General features: G+C 39.4%; 1 protein-coding gene across 2 annotated transcripts; it reads right to left on the bottom strand.

Moving 5' to 3' along the window:
* Positions 1 to 7: 7 nt before the first annotated feature.
* On the bottom strand, positions 8 to 13,749 carry LOC139943953 (SPRY domain-containing SOCS box protein 3-like). 2 transcript variants are annotated; one of them, XM_071940861.1, is made up of 4 exons: positions 13,074 to 13,749; positions 7,871 to 8,064; positions 5,293 to 5,530; positions 8 to 4,765 (listed from the first exon to the last, which is right to left on the bottom strand). In XM_071940861.1, the coding sequence occupies exons 1-4, from the start codon at positions 13,501 to 13,503 to the stop codon at positions 4,380 to 4,382; spliced, it is 1,248 nt and encodes a 415-aa protein (XP_071796962.1). In that variant the 5' UTR covers positions 13,504 to 13,749; the 3' UTR covers positions 8 to 4,379. The 2 variants fall into 2 exon arrangements, with proteins under 2 accessions (XP_071796962.1, XP_071796963.1); XM_071940862.1 differs by lacking the exon at positions 13,074 to 13,749 and adding an exon at positions 9,787 to 10,918.
* Positions 13,750 to 17,775: the final 4,026 nt, after the last annotated feature.

The raw sequence follows: 17,775 nt of genomic DNA, 5'->3' as shown, positions 1-17,775 counted from the left end.
ATTGGTAATTATGAAAGACCAGTATTCTCACTTGGTGTACCCCCAGCATATACATAAAATAACAAACCTGTGACATTTGGACCCAATTGGTCATTGAAATTGCAAGAAAGTAATGAAAGGAAAAAACACCCTTGTTGCACAAATATGTGTGCTTTCAGATGCTTGAGAAAGGCTTTAGGCCTGAACTCTTTCTCAGATTGAAATATTTGAGTGACAATTTACCTCTTTCTAAAACACTATGTTACTTCAGAGGGAGTCGTTTCTCACAATGTTTACAACAGCTCTCTTTTGCTCGTTTAATATCAAGCAAGTTTTAAAGGCAATATATATTTTTGGGGTTGAACAAAGATATATTTGTAACAATTAAGTAAGCCTCAAGCTGCAGCTCATGTCATTTTAATGAGCCATTATGAAATGAAATGTTTAACCTAAAGGCCTGCTCTTGATATTGGACATGTTATATATTTTTAAAGTTAAAAGTTCAACAACTTTAAGCCAGTGTGAAATGAAATGTTTGACCCAAAGGCCTGCTCTTGATTTTTGATGTATGTTCAACTGTTTAGTTTTAGGGCAAATAATATCTTTGAATTCCATTTCATCATCTTCAAGATATTTAACAGTCCTCTATTTCAGAGGTAAAAAGAGAGAGCAAACTGCTGACACAGATGCTGACAAGTAAGGAACATTTTGTTTTTAAATTAAGTATGGGTTAAGTACAACAAAAGTGTCATTTCAAAAAGTTACAAATTCAGGTTTAAAGGTTATTTTTTATATTGTAAAAAGAAAGTTTTATTTCTATGTATACTATGTCAAATCCACTCATTTGTAAAAACATAAAAACCAAAACATCTACTTGAAGAAATAAAAGATGATTTGTTAAATGGAAGAGTGTTTATCGAGTCATTATTTCACATTTTCCTTTATTTTTTTTTTGTACTTGACCGTTCGCTTATAAGTAAATATAAAAAAGCCACTCGCAAATAAGACACCATGTGACTATATATACGCACCTGTTTTTTTCTTCTTTACCATTTCAGTGATTTAATGTTTTACAGTATTTACAAGTATATTCCACAATGAAACTCAATGAGTGTATACCCTTATCACAAAGTACCGAATGATTTAAGTTTAAGGATAACATAGATATTTGTTTAAATGTTGGCAACAACCAAAAAAGCAAAAACATGTTTATTAGTCATGTGACCATAATGGACTTAATGTCTACCCTCTTCAGGCCCGACTCACCAACTAATTATTTCAAAACTTTGTGGTATTCATGGTATTGCAACTTTTTAGGTGTACTTTGATCGGATCAGCTTAACTCTGCCTTACATTGCACATCTTCTTGTACCTTACGCCCACTCTCACTCTTTGGTCTTCAGCAAAGTTCCTTTTAACTATTCCTAGAACTTCCTCATCGTATGGCAATCATGCCTTTTCCGCTTGTGCTACTAAACTTTGGAACGCTTTACCTAATAACATCAGATGCTGTAGTTCTCTTCCATTGTTTAAAAACTTAATGAAAACTCATTCCTCATACACTTAGCCCCTTACATGTCTTGAGTTAGATTATTTATTGTATAATTTTTTATTCTATATTTCTTTTTTGTTATATATGTTTTGTTTTTTGTTCTCTGCCTCGGAATATGGTCTTGTACACTAGATAGATGGTGCATTTATATTATTATTATTATTACTTGATTTCAGAGGAGTTGTGCATGAATGATTTGAATCCAAATTGGTGGTCCACGACTAAAACATGACAAATATTTTAATGATTTACATGCTGACATCAGAATCTGCAAAGAGTTTGTTTTTAAATCTGGCTACAGCAGCTTGGTTTAGAGACCTTTAGGGTCTACTGAGAAATCTCAAGATTGGTCTAAGTTTATAACTTATCTTTAAACCTTTATATTTTATAAATCATATTTATTAACTTGTTAAAAGTGCCGTGGCCGAGCGGTTAAGAGTAAACCTTCATTCATAAACCTGTGGAAATTTGAGCTCAATTGGTCATTGAAGTTGCAAGATAATAATGAATGAAAAAAAACACCCTCGTCTTCTCAAAAACTAGGCCTACGTCACTTCAGAGGGAGCTGTTTCTCACAATGTGTCATACTATCAACCTCTGCCCATTACTCTAGTCAAGAAAGGTTTTATGCTAATAATTATTTTGAGTAACTACCAATAGTGTCTTTAACCATTGCTTCGTCCTTCAGATGGGACATAAAGCTGTTGGTCCCATGTGTTGTGTAAGGCCTGTAAAATAACCCAGTTTGACCCAGGGGTTTGACCCATCTTTCTGTATACACGCGCCTTCAGTACCTTGTAATGGTAGTAAATGCGCTATATCAAAGACTTTGATATTATTATTTTATTAATTAATACTGTTTGTCCCATTATTTTAGCTCAAATTCTTATCACGTAGGGATGAGAACTTTCAGACTTTAATCTTAATTAATTCACACTGTTTTAAGTTAGCCTGGTGACAAAAATCAGTCGTTATAGTTTTCCACAATAAACAAATCCTGCTCGCTGATCTGCTTAGTAGTTCTGAGGATACTGTTCACCAAAGTACCATAACGGCTACGTCACACTCAAGAGGCAATTCACAGGCAACAGTGCTCAAGCTTTACACTAGACCACAGGCCTGACGCCAATAGTTTTAGTGTCGGGCCGCAAACTCACTAATGGACAAGTCCAGCGGTCTTGTTTGATAATTTAATAATAAAACCTCACTTTAATATCTTTAAATGTATAGAAAAGGTAGTTCAAATGTTGACTTTGAGTCTGATAAACACCTTCCAATTCTATTAAGTAATGCTGGTAGGCCTATAATGTATACCCCTATACAATTGAGATGAATATTATCTTATAAGTTATTAATAAGTCATTTGTGCTTGTTTTTAATAAAAACATTTTGCCTGTTAAGCTGAACTGGTCTTGGTAGAACAATTCTGGGCTCATAAACGTTCTGAGCAACAAGCCCTTTGGTCTTTTGGATTTGATACCCAAATTTGAGACCTGGCAACCAGTTCCAGGCAATAAAACACTACTTCACATTTCAGTTATCTCATTTATAATCCTAGGGATAGTGAGTTACAGTTAGAAGAATAACCCTTGCACCGCAGTCTAAGTGTTTTTTGTGTATGCAAAATTAATCCTTATTTCTTGGTTGTCACAAAGTTGCACACTTTTGTGAAAAATGTCTGTTCACCAAAAACAGCGCTTACGATCACCATTCTCTGCTTACCACAGAATTTCTGTGCAAGCACAAAAGCTATTAGGAACGTGAAATATAAACATGCCCAAACAAAAACTTCTTGCTTAACCTGCAAAATTTCATTCTCCTTGATTGAGGATTTTTCTGGTAAAAATCACAGATTTCTGCTTGAGATAAAAACAGAGCCATGAAAATCATTCCCTCTTCAAAAGTTGCCAATAATGACATGTAACATGTACACAAGCTTGCTTCTTTTATGTAATTTTATTTGTAACAAACGTGAGTACCAGGCCTTAACTTTCATAGCAGTCACGGTGTTGTTGCCTGGTAGAATCCTAAATGCCCTTCAAATTTTATACTGTACATGATGTCTGCATTCCCAACAATACTAATTTTTTTAATAACATAATGTGAACAGGTTTTGGCAAGATGTTGTAAATCATGTTTATTTTGTCATTAATGAGACAATAATAGCATATTAATTTTGGTTTTCACCCATACACCGATGTGTGTTAGCACTGCACACTCAATACCTTCCCGAGTCCTGTGACTCAATAATAGCAATCCTTCACTTAACTCTTGGTGGCAGCAGACACTGCAGTGGTACCATAATTCTTTTGTATGAGCGATTTGCAAAGTAAAAGTCCAACAACCTGTGACTGATCAGATCATCGCTGTGTTGGCCACCAACCCCCCTAAAGCCGTTGCTAGGCGGCACAGTACAACACAGGATTGCTGTATACTCCTTTCCAATGTACCATTTCTCTAGTTCTAGTTCACTCTCCAAATGAATCGCCCTAAGATCTAAGAGTGTGATTCAAAATTGCCTTGCTTTGTCTGTGCACACAGTGGCTGTCTCAATGGTTTGTCTGTAATAAACTTAGTCTGCAAACATGGAGGAAGAGATCATCTACGGTATAACTCTGACCCCATCATCGATTGTCTCACATCATTGTCAGCTGATGATGTCTGTTGCTTTGTCATAACATTTGTCCCAACCGTCATCGTGACTGCAACTCTCATATAGGCCTAACAAGCCACTGATTGCAAGTGTCACCAACTGTCACTGTGTCTTCTGTTGAGGGTCATCAATTTCCATGAGCAAACCCAAGGGGGACTCACAGAGAACCTTTGACCTCTGATATCGCTGACCTCATTAACTGGGTGATGATGACCCTTGACCTTCACTAATTATCCCTGCGCCTGGTGACTGCCTCCTCAATGGTACATTACTGAGTTGATGGGTTGCCATGCTGAGATCGGTCTGCGTTCCTCTAGTTAGGACGTCCACATCTCCACTGCTGTGCGAGTCCAGCAACCACATCAGGTTGTCCTCCAGAAACGCTCTCATGCCCGGCGCTAAGTCTAGCGCCTCGACCACATTGAGTTCAGCAGGAATGGCCCGGCGTAACGTTCGACAGCACCAGAACTGGAGGGAGGAGGGGAAGGAGCGCGCAGTCTGGAGACACATGCTGGACCTTGCTGCTGTTGAACTGATCATGGGGTACCAGACTTTGCCGAGGAGTCCTTTGGTGGCAATACCTGTAGAGGAAAACATTTCATGTTAAATGTGTTTTTTTCATTGGACTTAACCCTCCTGTTGTGTAACAATTGTCAGTGAGTTGACCAATCCCACGCCCGATACTTCACGGAGGCATAGCAGGCGATTGCTTCCATGCCCCCCTGGTAATTGCCTTGGTGCCCTTGAAATCATGGGAGTAAAAATTTTTACAATTTCCTCATAGGGTGCCCTTTACCAAGAAGGAAATGCCTTGGTGCCCTTGCCCTTTCAAAAACAAAGGATACAGGCCTGCAACCCATTCATGTGGCGTGTCGTCGCCGAGTGGTTTAGTGAATCAGACTCAAGTTTGGTTACTGAATCATCAGGGTGTGGTTTCAAATCCTGGTCATAGCATTTGTGCCTTTGAACAAAAAAACAATAATTGCATCTCATTACCCAGGGGTAAATTGGCACCTGTGAAATCCATGCAGATGACATTCAATGGTCTAATAGTAGGAGGGTTAAAGGTAAACTCAACAATAATCAAATAACATCACGATAATCTCACCAAGGCATTTTCCATTCTGGTAGAAAGTGAGTGTGCCAAACCACATGTCCAGATGCACGCCAATGACTGTTCCCTGGCCGAACTTTGTGCAGTAGGATCTACCATGAGCGCCGCCGTGGTAGAATCGACCCGTATAGGACAGACCGCAGCTCTCGTTGTTCGTGTCGCTGCCGAGCATGTTGCAGAAGGTGTGTGCGTATTGGCAAAGATCGATCTGCCCAGTACCAATTCCTATCATCTGAAATAAAAAGGATTTGATAGACAACAAAATTTAAATCCTTTGTATGTACCATAAATAAGTTTGATAAAAGCTCATTTCTTGGTAAATTGAGGTAGTTTTCTTTTCCATTTTAAAGGCATACTATGTATGGATGTGATTGTTAAAACAGCATTTCTTACACTGTGCATGTATCTTGGCCACTTTTTGCCTTAGAAGGGGCGTGGTGTTTAAAGGCATTCAGCCAGTGGATTATCGGGATATCGCTGTTCACAAAAACTTTCTTAGGGAGAGCAAAATACGATCAATGTTCCTTTTGCATGTATAGTGCGATTGGTTGCCTTTAGTTACATTTACAAAATTACCCCTGGATTGCAACAGGGCCTTTAAAGACCAGGGGCTGATTTCACAAAACTTTACGCAACTTGCGCAACCTTTATGGTAGTCTTGGTTCCAAGACCATTGGTGTTGCGCGGTCACACACATTAACAAGCAACGTTCCGATAATGCACGGCAAAAACTGAACACGCTTGTAATGAACGAACGCTAGCGGGCGCTCTGTTTCTCTGATTTATAGATCTCGCCATGTCTAGAGTCTGTGCTCACCAAGGTCTTGGACATTTGCAAATTGAAGGTGTGGCCAGACTATGTAAATGACTTTTAATGTATGCAATATTCATATCACGTGACAAATTGAAGATGACTATTCAAACTAGATCGAGTTAAAAGGTCAACATTAGGCCTATTAAAAGGAAATCAGTGAAATTTCAAGTATAGACTGCCTATTCAGTATATGGATACGTGACGATTTGAAATCGTAAATAATGGTCAAAAAGCGAACGTAAGATTAGCATTCAGAGAGTCCGTGTAACGGACGCTTGTATGGCCCCTCGGCGTGGGGCAATCGGAACGTTAGCCTTGTGGAATATCACGTACCGCCCATGCCGCGCCGTGTCTCGTGGGGGTTGGGGGTGTTAAATCCCGTGCGCTATGAACTCCCAGCTTGCGGGTGTCTAATCCGTTGTTTCTTATAATCGCAACGTTCCAATTGCTCCATTTTGTTTCATGGCCCCCTAATTTTTTTTTGTTATGAGTTTTCAGGTGATGTTGATGATGTCAAAACGTAGGAATACCGCATTTTGTTATATTGACAGTGTTATTGTGTGAGTAGCTTAAACAAATTATGAGAATTTTTTATAAAAGGTTGAAATAAAAATAATGATAAAACAAAATTCCCTCAAAGCATAATTTTGTCAAACAAAGTATTATTTTTTAATTCTGTGAATGAAGAGTTATTTTTGAGGTAATGATTAAATTGGGCAACTAGTGGAATTTATGACCCGACTATAGTCGCCTCAAATAACTGCGATTTCGATACTAGTCGCGAAACTTACTCCCGTTGCCCCAGATGCATCGTGACATATTGTTTGCCGAAGGCGCATAAGTAAAATGATTGAAAAATTGTGTCACTGACGTCTGCATGGTTGTGTTTTGTAAAAAGTTTTTGTGAATAGTCGTGAGCGACAAAAGTGGTTATACCAAGCAGGAATTTGATCACAAATCAAAATTCGCAATTTCTCATGAGTTGTTCCAAAAGATATGGTTACGACTACATTCCAAAAGATATTGGTTACGTTCCAAGCTACGCAGCTACGTTTAGGTTCCAAGATACGCTTAGGTCTTCGTTCCTTCAAGTTACACTAGAATATCAAAAGGTACGTTTTCAAGCCCGAGTCAAGCTACGCTTACGTTCCAAGATACGCAGCTACCCTTACGTTCCAAGATGCTACGCTTACTTTCCAAGATATGCTTACGTTCCAAAAGATATGTCAACGTTTCAAGCTACGCAGCTACTCAGCTCTGCTTACATTCCAAGATCTGCTTACGTTCCTTGAAGTTACGCTTTCAATCCTGAGTCAAGCTATGCTTACGTTCCAAGATCTGCTTATGTTTCAAAATACGTTCTCACAGGGACGCTTTTGAATCCCTCAAGATTTCCTTCCCCCAAGATTGAATATGACATCACCGTGGTTGAATATGACATCACCGTTCAAATATATGCCCTACAAGATGGCGTCTGCGAGCGTGTGCTTGTACGTGCTTGTACCATAGAAATCAAACCGGGAATGCTGCGTGAGCCGTGCTTCATTGATGTACGCGTTTGAACGCGTATACGGTTTGACCTACAAGATGGTGACTTTTATAGCAAAAAAGGGGTTATTCAATACGATCTATAATCATAAACATTAAAAAATGTTTGTATGAGACAAACTGGCTGTTGCCTGCTTGGTGTTCATATCCCCTTGGACTTTGCCAAGTTCCCTCAAAAATGATCATCTAGAAGAAAGAAAAACAAATAACCATGGCTGTTCCATAGACAGGGGAGTCCATCTGGATCTCCCAGTAGTGTTGTCCCTCTGCCATTGGCTGTAACCCTCTAGCGGCAGCCGTCCCACAGCTGTAGTCCTGATGGAAGCAGACCTGTGCCCCTTTACTCTCCTGGGCCTGGGTACAGGCATCGGACATCATCTGCTCATCCCAGATCCACTCTGGCCCTATGTGGGAGAGAAATCAAAGTTACTTTTAACATTATTGGTTTTTACTCAACGTAATTGTTAGCATAAAAACTTACTTGCAGGCATGCAACTGCCCGATGAAAAAAAAAGAGGAAAATTTTCATAGGCACAACGCAAGCACGAAGCAAGGCAGCAAAAACGCCAAGGGACATGAGATCCACAATGGTACTCTAGAAAATGTTGCATGCAACAAGCAATGGAGAGCTGTTGATAACACATTGTGAGAAACGGCCCCCTCTGAAGTAATGTAGTTTGTAAGAAAGAGGTTATTTCTCACTCAAATATTTGAAACTGATTAGAAGAATGAAGGACTGAAGCATTTTGTAGCCATCTGAAAGCACACAAATTTGTGGTACAATGGTGTTTTTCTTTGATTATTCTCTTGCAACTTCCATGACCAATTGAGTCCAAATTTCACAGATTTGTTTAGTCCTATTTTATGCATTATGTTAAAATACACCAGGTGGGAATACTGGTCTTTAACAATAACTAAGGGTGTCACATTGGGCAACTGCAAGCCTCCCCTAAAATCATAATAATTCACTAATTCTTGTAGCAAATTTTAAAATAACCGTATCAATGCGCTTTACATTACCTCTTTATCTGGTTCATTTGTCTATCACAGGATACCTTTCACAAGGTTGAAAATGTTAACTTTGTTGTTAATGCAATGGTTTTACAACCTTGCTCTGATGATACAACCAAACAGTTTATTCTTTAGATTGAATAGAACTTAGAAGGTTCTGATCACTGATGCGTTCTTGCATATCCCCCAGGCTCGATGTAACGCCCTTTGATTCCATTCTGGAAAAAATCCATATTGCTTGTATGCATTCTGACCTTTATTGTTCCTGCAAAGTCTGAATTTCAGGTGTTCCAGCTATTTTTTTTTTTTGTATAAAAAATATCTGGTCTGTCACCAATTTTGAGCACCCCCCCCCCCCCCCCCCCGTGGCCTTGAGAATCTTCCGTTCAAATTGGAGCTCTGTACATGACATTGGGGTACATGCCATACATGTTTTGTAACTGCTCCAGATTTTTGGGGGTGTCTCAATAACATGACCTTTTGAAAATAAATTTCACAGGTTAGTTTTATTGTCTACCTTTTTAAAAGGATTAAAGGCGGTGGACACTAATGGTTATTGTCAAAGACTAGCCTTCACAGTTGGTGTATCTCAACATAAACATAAAACAACAAACCTGTGAAAATTTGAGCTCAATCGGTCATCGAACTTGCGAGATAATAATGAAAGAAATAAACACCCTTGTCACACGAAGTTGTGTGCGTTTAAATGGTTGATTTTGAGACCTCAAGTTCTAAATCTGAAGTCTCGAAATCAAATTCGTGGAAAATTACGTCTTTCTCCAAAACTATGGCACTTCAGAGGGAGCCGTTTCTCACACTGTTTTAAACCATCAACCTCTCCCCATTACTCGTCACCAAGTAAGGATTTATGCCAATAATTATTTTGAGTAATTACCAATAGTGTCCACACTGCCTTTAAACCAATTTATTTGTCTATTTAGTGCTGTTATCCTGTTTTGTATTGTTGTAATGGCACATCAAACACAAGCCTCGGCTTTTAGGATGATGCTTTTATGTGAATGTGGAAATAAATGTTATATTGATTAATTGATTGATTGATTGATTGATTGATTGATTGATTGATTGATTCCAAAAATAGTTGTTTTTGTCCTTACTCCTAGTCCTATATCTCCAGTCAAACCATGGTGTTAAATGCCCCTCACACTGCACACAGATACCAAACCCATCCGTCTGAATCACAGCATCATGACGAATGTAGTCATCGGTCACGCATGGTGCTATGATAACATCTAATTCATCATCGCTGTAGACCCGCTGAGCGGTCCAACCACACAATACTGTTAATATCCAACAGATGAACTCATGGATTTTCGCAAAGAAGCTGGCCATCTTGTTGTTAACTCTGGTGAGATGTTGTGAATCAGTATCCGAAGTTCCCCATTGAAAAACAAATATGTGAAGATTACACTGGTTCCCCTCCTCTCATGATAAGAAATTCGGCGCGGGAAACAAATCCTCCAAGGTAGTTGATCATTGCACTTCAGCCTTTGCCGGTCAGGTGCTTCAGTTTAAAACTCCTCAAATGGGGAAATTCACACAAGGTTTGGTAACAGAGATACAGCACAGGCAAGGTGCAAGACCACTTAGTTGATGCAACATGCCCAGGAAGCAGTTAATAAGCAGACATTTCTTTTCAGAACTGTGAAGTCTGCCGAATTCCGAAAATCGTAGTCCACAAGCGACAGAATTCTCCCAAATTCTGCAAACCTACTCCTCAGTACTTTTTAGTAGAATATAATAGCAAGACAAGTTCTCTAAAGAACATAATCTACCAAGCAAGTAAATTATGTGTTACCGCAAACCAAATATACAATGTACCAGTACATAGGACATTATAAATCCACTCAGTCTTGATTAAATGTAAAAACAGCTGGCTGAGTTTCTGCTTGTTGCATAACACTTTAACTAACAGGATGTGCAAGTCTCATCAGATGCACATGTGTACATCACATGGTAAACATACACTGTCTTTGAAAGATTTCCATCATGCACTTACAGTGCACAAGCTACAAACTGTGTACACAGTAGCCTACAGGCCAACATTATAATAACAGTTCATCTGGACACAACACATGTCTGTGTCACAGCATTTTAATTGCCATGTATTAGGTGATGTCTGCTCCACTGCATACAGTGCATGCCATCTACTGTACAACCTGTACCTCCACTGTTCCAATAACTCCATTAATCAAAACTGAACGACACCAGAATGGGCCGGACGGTTGATACCGCGGCCGATGCCGAGTGAACTTGAGATGTGAACTTTGTGCAGCCATCCTGTACCTCCACTGCTCCAATACCTTCATTAATCAAAACTGACCATCAGCAGAAGGACCGGACAGCCAGACGGTCATAGAGCCCCAAATATGAACTTTGTGCAGATATCATATTTAATTTACAACACGAACAACTCTTGGGAACAACTACACATGGTGTGAAGGGTACAACAAACACTGAGCAAACAAAAACATGTCAACAGAGAAGCACAGCTGGCCAGCCTTGACTTCCACTATCTATGGCCAAGCTAATAAATGAATAACCATGTAGGAAAGATGCTACACGCTCTAACCTATAGTCTGAAAGCATGAGAGTGAGTAGGCTGCAATTCATATTTTCATAAAATCAATAAAGTTAAACCAGCCTGACCAACTGTCAACCCTTGTGTCTGTTTTCTAATTCTATCCATCTGAATCTCATTATCTGTTTAAACCATCTTTAGTGACAGAAAATTTATAAATAATTATGGTCTTAAACAAAATTTTGTATCTGGTATAACATGTATCAAAATGCAAAATTTCATATCTGGCATTACATCAATACACAAATTGTTTTGGGTAATATTGGGAATGCGGATGATTTTGCGGTTTTCTCATTATTTACATTTTGGTTGGTTTGCAAATGATGACCATTAGATTGACATTTCATGACCTCCTGTTCCAGCGATATCAAAGATGTATTGTTGTTGTTGTTGTTGTTGTTTTTTTGTTGTTATTTTGTACCAAATCATTGCCACCTTTAGTTTTAATAAACAATCCTTCCAGTTGACCCACCTGAGACATTTTCATCTAAAAAAACAGGCCAGGGGTCGATTTCACAGAGAGTTAGGTAGGGACCTATCCTATGAGATATTAAAAGTCCTAAGTTAAGACGAGTAGGCCCTAACTCATCCTACATTAACTTGAGATAAGACTAGTCTTAACTCTTTGTGAAATCCACCCCTGGAACCTTTGTTTACCCTTGTACATTCAAGGACCTTTCTGGCAGGCAAGATACCGCTTGGTCATTTAGAAATTTATGCATTGCCCAGACATTGTGCCAGGAGACTTCTTCATTGCAATTGTAAAGCTTTAGAAGCAATTGGTCAGCATATTAGTGTATGTAGTTTACATTTAACCACTAGTCAGCACAATTGCTTCTGTATGGCCGGCTGAACTTCATTTCCTCCATTCATGGTTTCTTTGGGGTTATGCTATCAGCTTCAACAGCTGATAAATGCAACATCAAGAGAGGTCATGGGCACACATCCAAGTCAAGAAGGGTTTTCCCCACAATTTTTCTTTAAATTGTGAAAGAAAGAAAGCTGTGCAAAGACAGTACAAACCACAGTACGAACTGCAGATGTCAAAAAAATGCAGGTGTACTTACTTTTTGCGATAATTGTGACTCTCCTAACTGTCACCGACACTGACATAAGGAGGGTTATGATTTAATCACATCGCATTGAAAATGATAAGCATGCAGTGCCCCACCCAGTTCCTATATGGGTCTACTCTAAAATAAGTTAGTAAAATTAGAACCCTTTTAGTTTTTCCCCCCCTCCCCTGACCTACTTCTAGAATCTATCCCCCCGTGGGAGCCTTAATTTAAAGCCATTGGACCCTTTCAGTACAGAAAAAAAAAAAAAAAAAAGTTCACAGATTTAAAAATAATTTACAGGGTTTACAAAAGGTAATGGTGAAAGACTTCTCTTGAAATATTAGTCCATGAAATGCTTTACTTATTGAGAAAACGGTAAAACAATATAAATTCTCGTTAGCGAGAATTACGGATTTAATTTAAACACATGTCATGACACGGCGAAACGCGCGGAAACAAGAGTGGGTTTTCCCATTTTTTTCTCCCGACTCCGATGACCGATTGAGCCTAACTTTTCACAGGTTTGTTGTTTTATATATAAGTTGTGATACACAAAGTGTGGGACTTGGACAATACTGTTTACCGAAAGTGTATAATGGCTTTAATGTATAGATTCTAGAAGTACCCTGACCCTGTCATAAACAAAACAAATCGTGGTGCTGAAAAAGGAATGTTTACTGTTCAGAGAGTGTTATGTACAATCACATTATTGCAGTTTTGACATTCAATCATGACAAGTACTCACTACAAATGTTTGATGATGATGATGTGCTTTTGTTTTTGGCCGACGACGAGTGTCCTTTCTCCCCCTTTCCCCCTACACCAACCCCGTCATCATCCGTCAGAAGTTTCATTCCAGTGTATATCGTACTATGTCGAGTTCCTTCACCACCACCAGCTGTAGACTGTAGGTTTAAACTCTGGCGGACCCTCCGTGCCGTCGACAATCCTCCACTAACATCATCGGCGTTATCTCGGAGCGGAGTAACCGGGGCAAGGCCGGCCGCCGTAGCCATGGCCCCGTGGTCGGCAGCTGACGATGCCAGGGATCCCACCGTTCCCGGTGTGGCGTTCCCGCTGTTGGTGCGGGCTCTTTTCGAGGGTTTTGGCCGACAGTCTGTCTCTGATGATGCTGAAGTATCGTCGCTAGCGTTCTTTGTCTTGTTATTCGTCATATTTGTGAAATGTAGCTAAGATCATATTACGATTTCGAACCGGATTTAACTTTCATCACTGTCGTGGCGAATACACTGTTTATGCTTTTCAATGCTCCATTTTGCTGATAAGAGGTCAAAGGTCAAAGTTGTTTTTGTTTTGTGCAGCATAGGCACGCGCATGGATCCTTTATTCTTGGGAAAACGTAGCCTAAGGTGGTAATGGTCCAACTCATAAAAGACATTAACGTCTAGTTGCACAAGCTTCTGATTATATATTTCCCTGTTGAATAAAATATTCGAGAAAACTGCCGTAGGCCTAGGCCTCTGAAAAAGAAGGCAAACAGAAGGCGCAGCAGTTCCCGAATGTATTCTACATCTACACCATAGAAATAGAACCCTTTATGATCTACACCTATGTCGGTACTCATCAAAGCCTGTTCGGCATCTAGATAAGGAACGGTGTGCAGTGCTTCCAGTAGTGGACACTAACAATGTGCTCTTTGTTTTAATTAATTTATACAGGTGTAATTTTGATGTGTGCAAGTAAAAAATGCGTTTGTCTATTAGTTGGCATTGATAAGAAAAGTTGCACTAAAAATTGCTGCAAATACTATAGTTTGTTATAACACCCCTTGCAAGTATTCTGCCTGCTCATTGGTTTAGAGCGCGTCACATGACATGTCTTAGTTTTGCTAGACGACGGCCGTGTGATAGAGCGTCGGTTTGCCATGCGCTAGTCCGAAGACTAGCACACGGCGTGCAGTACCCAGACGTCCGTTGCGTGTACGAGGATGATAAATTAATAGTCTGTAACCATTTTGGATTGCACGACACTACATGCAGCACAGTAAAAGTGTTTGCAATCTGTATTCGCGTCGTCCGTGGATTGTAGCATTCAGGTCTGTAACTTAATAATAATAGTACAGTATTTAGAAATGTTTGGGGTGTTATAAAACAAATATTGACTGCTTTTACTCGTGCAATGGTTAAAAACTATGACTCCCGAGGTGATCCCCGTAGCGTTCTATTTTCCCTCGGCTTCGCCTCGGGAAAAAGAACGCTCCGGGGATCACCTCGGGAGTCATAGTTTTAACCATAGCACTCGAAGCAGTCAATATTTGTATAATATGATGGGTTTGCAGTTCATTCCACACAAGCTTTCTAATTTGTGCGACAGTTCGATGACACGCGAGTTGGTTTGTTTTTGCTTTCCTAGGAGTCCCGTGTCAGGGAAAACCCCGGGGCCGCTGATCAGCGTGGGATTCGAACCCGAACGACCAATATTGCCGTGTTCACTAAAAAGCACTTTGGACTTTGTATGGGAAGCTATCGACCTGGCTACCTTTGGTACAAGCACTAATGAATGAACAAAAAACTCACTTGGTTTTCTACCTCCTCGGTACATCAGAAAGTAGGGAAAGTGTGTTCAAATAAAAAGGCCCTCGAGTCCTAGCTCGTTTTGGAAAAACGGACGGTATCAAAATACTGGTATATATATATATATATATTTTTTTTTTTTACTTGGCCTTTAGCTTTGTTTGATTGTGTTCAATCGAACCGTTTAAAAAATCTAATACGTTATTCCCTTCTCGTAAATGTGGAGGTTTATAATTATTTGGGTGGTGTTTATCGAAAGCTATAAATTATAATGCTCCCCTATGGCCTAGCTGAGCGGAGGAGGCCGCACCACTTGGCTGACGAAAGTTAAAAAGCAAAAGCATTTTTTTTGTCGACAATCTGAAAAGATGTAATGCGCCCCCTTGTGACAGAATTCACTATGTTTTTGCTATCGAGGGGTTAGGTAACCTGAACGATAAAGACAGGGGCCCAGTCTAGGATCTGAATAGCTGGTACCTGTCTGTATCCTTGCGGATAAAGACAGGGGCCCAGGCTAGGATCTGAATAGCTGGTACCTGTCTGTATCCTTGCGGATAAAGACAGGGGCCCAGGCTAGGATCTGAATAGCTGGTACCTGTCTGTATCCTTGCGGATAAAGACAGGGGCCCAGTCTAGGATCTGAATAGCTGGTACCTGTCTGTATCCTTGCGGATAAAGACAGGGGCCCAGGCTAGGATCTGAATAGCTGGTACCTGTCTGTATCCTTGCGGATAAAGACAGGGGCCCAGGCTAGGGGTGAGGCCGTGTCCATAAAACAATAATATCGACCAGGATAGGCCCATGATGATTTTAGAAAACCAGTGATTTATTTGAATAAAGATAATGATTTCATTGGATAAAATTGTGCAGTGACGTAAGCTTATCATACGTCATTCCGTGTTTTGATTGGTCTAATGTCGACTCAATGTTACTCTCAAAATGCTTATAAATATATTATTAATACGGTTTTCATAAAACAAAATGAAATATTTTCGAGCAAAAAAGGTTGGCAGCATGTATGTTCTCTTCCTAGTGTTCTCATTTTTTTTGACAATAAATTGAGTGCCAAGACCTTTCGCTGATTCTGTTTTCGAAAAACAACTTCTTTTATTAATTGCTTTCGAAAAACAACTTGTGTTATTGGAGCCTTCGACTAAGAAGCCTGTACTGGGAAAACCATGAAGTAAATTAAAACGAGAATGTAAGCCGCAAGCAACACGCAGAATAAGAGAAATGCAAATGTTGTTGTATTCATTTGAACGAATCGACGGAAATAGCAAAATTAGTGATTTGTCACAAGCATTAAATCACACCGAAGGCTATTTTAAACTCGAAACTCGATTACAGTGAAAAAGAAGAAAACGTGTGAAGAAAGATTAAAATCAACTGAAAGATGATCGTTTCAAATTCATTTTACCTTACATTAAAAAAACCCATTACGTTTTAGGGGCCTACCTCTTTTAGTTTTAAAGGCAGTGAACGCTATTGGTAAATACTCAAAATAATTATTATCATAAAACCTCTCTTGAATACGAGTAATGGGAAGAGGTTGATAGTGTAAAATATTATGAGAAACAGCTCCCCCTGAAGTAACCTAGTTTTCAAGAAAGAAGTAGTTTTCCACGAATTTGATTTCGATACCTCAGATTTAGAATTTCGATCTCGAAATCAAGCATCTTAAAGGAACACGTTGCCTTGAATCGGTCGAGTTGGTCTTTGAAAAGCGTTTGTAACCGTTTTTTATAAAATGCATATGGGTAGAAAGATGTTGTAAAAGTAGAATACAATAATCCACACAAACATGCCTCGAAATTGCGTGGTTTTCCTTTTACCTCGTCGACTAACACGTCGGCCATTTATGGGGGTCAAAATTTTGACTCCCATAAATGGCCGACCGTGTTAGTTCTCACAGTAGAAGGAAAACCACGCAATTTCGAGGCAAACTTGTGTGGATCATTGTATTCTACTTTTAAAACATGTTTCCAACCATATGCATTATATACAAAACGGTTACAAACGCTTTTGTTTTGACCAACTCGTCCGATCCAAGGCAACGTGTTCCTTTAAAGCACGCAACTTCGTGATGTGACCATGGTGCACAAGGGTGTTTTTTCCCCATTAATATCTCGCAACTTCGACGACCGACTGAGCTCAAATTTTCACAGGTTTGTTATATTATGCATAAGTTGAGATACACCAAATGTGAAGACTAGTCTTTGACAATTACCAATAGTGTCCACTGTCTTTAGAGGAACAATACAGAGTTGGTAAGAAAAAACTTGAGTCATAAGATAACCGATTACGCAGTCAGTGATGGTGACAATAGAAGAAAACATCCTTTGAAACATTTCTGTCTGAAATGTCATAATGTTTGATAAGAATTAAATACTAACTTCCCGCTTGAAGTTTATCGCCCAGTGAGCGTTTAATTCATTTCTTTTTTAAATCGACGTCATGCAAAAATAATGTGTAATCGGTTTTCACTATTTTCTTGTGACCCAGCAGTGGCCGATCAATCTCAAACTTACACCGTTTTGTCAGTAATATATGTGTGGTGAATTACATAAAATGCTTACACTGCCAGCATCTGTTTTGTTAGCAAAAACCAATTCTGAAATGTTCCTTCAACACACATGGACAGTGTTTGCCTTTCTTGTTTACTCTAATACACGTTGATGCACTTTCATATTAATCTGATGACAAACCACTCGCAAACTCGTTGCTGTAGAAGACTTCATCGGTTGACGCTTTGACCGGTCATGATTGATGAGGTTCCCACTCGACTAATTGCATTTTAGCGGTCCGGATCTCTTTCTTTATGTTGACAAATACATAACTTTCCATTTGAAGGCTTACTATGAGCCCAATTTCATAAAGCCTGCAATCACAAAACTTTATAGCATAACTAACCTT

Source organism: Asterias amurensis, chromosome 11 (assembly GCF_032118995.1).
Source record: "Asterias amurensis chromosome 11, ASM3211899v1".
Taxonomy (NCBI): Eukaryota; Metazoa; Echinodermata; class Asteroidea; order Forcipulatida; family Asteriidae; genus Asterias; species Asterias amurensis.
The sequence above is the reverse complement of the archived record's forward strand: the minus strand, read 5'-3'. Positions and strand labels throughout refer to the sequence as shown.